Source organism: Haliotis rufescens, unplaced genomic scaffold (genome assembly GCF_023055435.1).
Source record: "Haliotis rufescens isolate VD_foot unplaced genomic scaffold, xgHalRufe1.0.p SCAF_6, whole genome shotgun sequence".
In the NCBI taxonomy this organism is placed as follows: Eukaryota; Metazoa; Mollusca; class Gastropoda; order Lepetellida; family Haliotidae; genus Haliotis; species Haliotis rufescens.
This window is the reverse complement of record NW_025964334.1, coordinates 16,026,352-16,032,514: the sequence shown is the minus strand read 5'-3', so window position 1 is coordinate 16,032,514 and position 6,163 is coordinate 16,026,352. Positions and strand designations below refer to the sequence as shown.

The 6,163-nt window shown below is 39.6% G+C and overlaps 1 protein-coding gene across 1 annotated transcript; it reads right to left on the bottom strand.

The window, feature by feature from the left end:
• Positions 1–236: 236 nt before the first annotated feature.
• On the bottom strand, positions 237–2,749 carry LOC124140595. Its single transcript, XM_046508242.2, has 3 exons — positions 2,453–2,749; positions 1,745–1,885; positions 237–1,353 (listed from the first exon to the last, which is right to left on the bottom strand). Exons 1-3 carry the CDS (start codon positions 2,682–2,684, stop codon positions 1,091–1,093), a joined length of 636 nt encoding a protein of 211 aa, XP_046364198.2. The 5' UTR covers positions 2,685–2,749; the 3' UTR covers positions 237–1,090.
• Between the last annotated feature and the right edge of the window lie 3,414 nt (positions 2,750–6,163).

The window sequence follows — 6,163 nt, the reverse complement described above, 5'->3', positions numbered from 1 at the left end:
AAGATGCCAAAGAACAACCCATGTTCCGTGTTATGTGTGCTCTGCTGCTCGTGGATGGACTAAAGGGGCGTTGTGTTTGATGGTTAATGTATCATTTCCAACCCAGATTTCTAGGTTGGTAGGGCAGCCATCCAACCAGCCAGCGAGTCAGTTGATTAACAAACATAATGAAATATATGATTTATTCAAACTGAAAACTGTTTATTGATTAATACAGAAACAAATCGTAGTGACCACATACTCTATGTAAAGAATCGGAAAAACAATCCAAATTAACATACATAGATGTTTCAATATGGCTGAGATTTGAACCACTTGAACAAATTGGGATGTCATCGTTGGTGGAAGCAATCATGTAAGGTTACAACTTCTCTGCTGGTTTCTCAGCAGACCATGCGAGGAAATGCATTTTATGAGAACTAAGAAGAAAGGATGAAATGCAAAGGTCAAAGTCATAATTTCAATACCACCAAAAACGAAGAACGTGTGTGTTTATCCAAACTTCTAACTACATGTGCGAATTACTTTTTGGTAAAATTGGCTGGGTTTGTGGCCATTAGTGGACAAATTGGGATTGGTGGGAACAAGAATGTGAAGCTTTAGCTTCTTTGGTGTAGCTGTTTCAGAGATGTTTACGATAGACAAACACGCCATGACATAAGATCTTGGCTTTCAGGTGAGCTAAAATTAACTGACTTCCTAAGCCAGACACGTGATTGATTATACCGCTTATGGAATCAGTCAACTAGTGACCTGTGAAAATATTTTATATATGGAACAAGTTATACCACATCAACACTCACAATAATGAAGCAAATTCTAAACATGTGTTTGGCCAAATTGTTTATAAGCTCTACATATATACGCTTTAGCGAAATACATAAAGATGGTCTTTAATTTCATGTTTTTCAATAGACACAAACATCCTGTAATCAATTTGCCGCCAATCTAAAGGTCACAATGCCGGGTATGGATGTTATAATCCTGGCTACTACCCCTGTGTAAAACCTCGACATCCATCCAGCTGGAAGAACTCTTGTCTTTATAGTCATGTTTGTCAATAGACACTAACATCCTATAATTAATTTGTCTAAAAGTCACAATGCCGGATATGGATGTTATAACTCTCGCGAGTTGCCCTATCTGAAACGTCAACATCCAGCCAGCCAGAAGAACTCAGAACGCAAAGAGATGTTACTGGACTGTACTGTGCTGTTTTGCACACTATGCTTGTCTCGATGACGCAAGCGGCTTGGCATTCGTCCTCTGTAAGTGTTCCCAGCAACAAATCGTCATGTTCCCAAATCACACGGCCTGCAAACTTGGTGAACGTCTTACTGTATTGGGAACATCCTATAAATAAAAAACAATAATGAAAGTACATCCCCAAGGTCATTCCTTGATGGACACCTGGAAGATAGGTTTATTGTAATTTTTGTCGCCATGTCCTGTAACGTGATCCTGACATTGTTACGAAATAAACCTCACAATATGTCTCTTTAGTGGATAATTCAGCGATCGCACATATACACATCATGTTTCATATGTGTTATAGGAACGTCATTACTCCTACACAATGTCGTCTGTGTAACGAGTGTCCTACTTTTACACATACATACGTACGTACGTACGTACGTACATACATACATACATACATACATACATACATACATACATACATACATACATACATACATACATACATACATACATACATTAGGTTCGGAAATAAGTAAGTACAAACCTTGGACACATCCTGCAACAGCGTAGGAAAAGACCTGTGTTATATTACACACACATTCCCCTTCCATACACTCTGTGTCGACCACTGGACAATCATCAGATGTGTCACAAATACCCAGTGGTGGTTCAGCTGTAACAGTCACTGCAATAGGAAGTAAATGACGTTAAAGGACATTATCAAGATATAAAAAAGGACTTTCTTTGGTCCGTGTGGTATGAACATTACAAAAAGAAAGACATTTGATTTTGAAATATTTATGCAAGTTGGGCAATGATTAGATGTGTTGCAAATAGACAATGATCGTACAGCTGGTACTGTCACTGTAATATATATTAATTGACGTTGAAGGATATTGTCAAGATATAAAAAGTACTTTTTTTGGTATGTGTGGTGTGAACAATTGACAAAGAAAGAAGGCTTTTTTCGAAACTGTCATGGAAGCTGTGAGATTTGTTCTCTTAAATGTTACTACAGGGCCTAAGGCACCCACACCCAGTACAAATGAATACAAAATATATCTGATTCAATGCTATTGGTCAATGTATCATTTCCTTGTTCATCCATTTCCAAGAATGACTTTGTGAAATCTAATAAGAGGTTCTATGGTCTACAATCGAGAAGGAAATCCCTCAGTTTTCACAGTTGAGCAAAATATAGGTTAGATAATGCCACATACATATACAGTTTAACAAAAAATGTCAAGGTTACCTAGATTTAGAGAGTACATTCTGTATTTACTGTTGTCCACATAGGCCACGGTTGACGGATCTGTAAACCTTGCACTGTAGGCAACACATTCTAACGTGTTTGGGTTGTAGCCGCACGTCACAGCCAGGTCGTGTTGGCCACATCTGGCAGCACACTCAAGCAGGCTCTCTGTGTTCTCCTCTACCCACATCACATGTTCAGTCACTCGCTTGTTTTCAAACCCGTGCATCATCTTTACATTCCACTTCCCACAGTTCAAATTGACACTGAGCACACTTGAGCACAGGAGAGCTACACACAGGGCTTCAATTGCCCTCATTTTGCTGTTCTTCCCTTGCTTTTAACGGAGATCTACCAAATAATGTTACAGCCGTTAGGCGGTTGTTTCTTATAACGTCTTCTTGAAAGTCATTTCTAAATACGCTTTTCTTCGTGAACGCGAAAATTGTTCGGCAGTTTTAGACGTGCAAAGAGTACAATGTTGACATGAGCTTAACGATGTCTTATGGTCATTGGTGTCTGTTTGTTACACGCGCATTTCCAATAACACTGGTCACATGTATAAATATTTATGATAATATCGGTCATTTGTCCTGCTGATATTGATCTAAAAAAATATCAATTTAGCCTTTGTCATATATCTGCGGCTGTTAGTTTTCTCATGATACTCGAATGTGTATCGGGCATACCATTGATACATTTAACGCCCTACAGTTCGCATTGACACAGACAACATTAGAGCACAATAGAGCTGCACAATGCAGCTGCACATAGGGCTTCAGTTGCCCTCATTTTGTCCTATATCTTTGGCTTTGAAAGGTGAACTCCTAAAAATTATTTACATCAAATGATGTAAATATATTTAAACACAGTTCTTCATAAATTTATATTGGTAAAAGGAATTTCAAGTGTCACGTGTGTCAGTTATTATTTTATTTATTGCCGAGAGCCATCTACTTATTGGGTAGTATTTCCATACGCACACTGCTTGAAGGTGCGATTCGTTTTACTATCAAACGGGGTCGGGATATCCATACGCGACCTTCGCTTCGATCTATTTTTTGAACGGGGTTGCCGTTTGGTCAGGGAACTTGATTTCAATTCGATGCATTCGACAAACCTCATAAAGATAATGGATAATAAAGAAATTAACACAGTCACTATTTATCTCACAGTTTGATGTGGCAGCTTCTGGTATATCACTGTATCTTGGAACGTGAGGGATACCCTCATCCGTTTGGACCACAAAAACATTCCGTGACTGAATATTGTTAATAACTCTTCCTTTTAACTGAACATCAATTTTAACCAGGCTGTTAATAGATATAGGAGCAGCCATGTTGTCTTCTGCGACAATGGTAATATTTTTCTACATGCTGTGTCAGGATGTGACAGACTTCCTCTTTCTTAAGAATGGATGGAGTCAAGCATTTTAATATGCTACTGAAATCTTCCGAAGATAGATCAGCAGTTTTTGTGCTTGATGGTGCTTTAAGTACAACTTCTACTATAACAGTTTGAGGGATTGTGTTGCACCACTATTTCATGGTGCTAAAGACGATGAAATTAGATATTTCAACGTTAGCTCAATAATATACGTGAATCTTGCTATCAATAAGCCCAACAAGTGTGTGGGGGGAGGTGAAGGGGGGGGGGGGGGGGGGGTCACAGCCTACGTGTTCTAATGAGGTTTCTACCTGCAATCTTCAGACATTATTGGACAATCACAAGTTTGGTTTCAAGTGCATAAACAACTCTGTTGAACGCGTGATCACAGTGGTTCCCGAAAAAACGTCTGACAGAAGTGCACTCCTCTAACAAAGTCGGATCATGCATTTCGCTCAGCTGTGCCAGGAGACGAATGTCTTGCAGCAATCGGTGTAAAATGCTCTGCAGACTGCCAAAATCCAACTGAAGCTATCAGTGTGGATAATGCTGTGGAATACGTGCTTTATTTGATATCCTGAGTGACTCATTCACATTATCGTTTGGTTTACTTACAGCGAAGCCAACTAATTTATTTGATCAACAAAACGTTATTCGTTTAAGAGTTACATGTGACATTACAATGGTGTACCGGACCGAACTAAATAACTACGAATATATCATTTCGAAAATACTTGTTTCTATCATAGTTGGACGAGAACGTCTCGCCGGTAGTAATGTACGAGGTCCTGAAGCCAAGCATTGTGATGACATCAGCAAAATCGGTACTAATCATTTTCAATGTCAGTCATCAACCCGTCCAGTGTTTCACAACTCGGTCTCAGATAAATATAATACGATAAAACTGCTAGATTCTATTCTGACTAATTAAACATATTGGTTGATTTGGGCTGCTTTCTTGTGGTGTTTGATGAGATGCTTCAAGGTCATTTCACAATAAAATCTTCTTGCTTTACTAGTGGGCATGGGTTACCCAGTCGTCTAATGCGCCGCGATTTGCTGTGCAGAGTCGCGTCCCTTGGGCACGCCAGAAACCTATGATTGTGGGTCCGATTCCCGGTTCGCCCCGATTATGTTTCTAGGTTTGTCAGCACCATACCCGTGCTCGTGGGTTTTACTGGAGTGGTAAACGCCTACTGTATGAAGTAGGGCTTTCCTCCCACATTATGCTGACACGCCGCAATATAACTGGAATACTATTAAAGCGGCGTTAAACCCAACTCACCCACTCACTCTTGCTGTACCAAATGCCCGAATTGTTGACCATTTCTACTGGACTACTAGTCGTTCACCAATTGAACATCGCTGATTGTAACGTTGTCTGCAACGTTGTCTTATCCTTCCTTGTCCTTTGCCTACCGGCTCGAGCCGTGTCCCATATGAATTGCCCGATGGCCAACAAACATTACATTTTGCAGTCTAATGCATGAGTGACTGAGTAGGGTTTTGCACAGCAGCGATAATCCGTGCATAGTGAGGGGGGTGAACACCAGAAATTAGGCTTCACACACTGTACCCATTTTGGGAATCGACGAGGTATCACTTTAGCCAATGGGCTAATGGGCTCCTTTTAATATCTTACCATTAGAATGCAGAAGTAAAGATTCGTTCCAGCTGAGGACTATTATTGATTACTACAGTGACACATCATCGTGACAACCTATATATGTGAAGAACCTGAAACGCAACCCTAAAAAGACGTACATATAGATTTCATATGAGATCAGCTCTAATTTGTGGTATTTCATCTTGACTTTGAATCTAACTTTGACGAGGTTGATATTTTATTTATTATTGCGCTTACTGGCAAAGTCCATATCTTTAAGCACACATCCAATAAACAACCACCGAAATAGTGCTGCAGCTCCGTAGCTCACCTGGAAGTGTAGCTATCATTTTACGATTAAGAGATGTTCAGCGCCCCCTTTCACAGGACACAGCACTACTTTAAACAATGACCGAAACATATCCTGTCTCAGACAATAACATTTTAACCCCCTACCAAGTAATGGCCATACTCAAACAGATTTTTCAATGTGGCTTCTTTGCTGGTCATACTGAATTAAGTTTTGGACAAATTGAGGTGTCATCATTTGTGATGATCAATATGTCAAATGTCAATATTTCTGAGGAGAAAATGCGAGCATATCAACAACATTCTCAAGTACGTTTCTGCAAATACCTGACAACAATTGTTTTTATCACACTTATTCTGTCCTTGTTCTTTTTACAGATGCCCCCAAACAACAAAATAGACATAGCCAA

Bases quoted from the DNA above. Each gene is read 5' to 3' on its own strand.
- LOC124140595 (XM_046508242.2), bottom strand. From the start codon at position 2,684: ATGATGCACGGGTTTGAAAACAAGCGAGTGACTGAACATGTGATGTGG. The intron at 1,886-2,452 runs GTAACCTTGACA...TTCCTATTGCAG, and splicing joins AATGTACTCTCTAAATCTAG to TGACTGTTACAGCTGAACCA. The intron at 1,354-1,744 runs GTTTGTACTTAC...TTTTATTTATAG, and splicing joins TGTTGCAGGATGTGTCCAAG to GATGTTCCCAATACAGTAAG.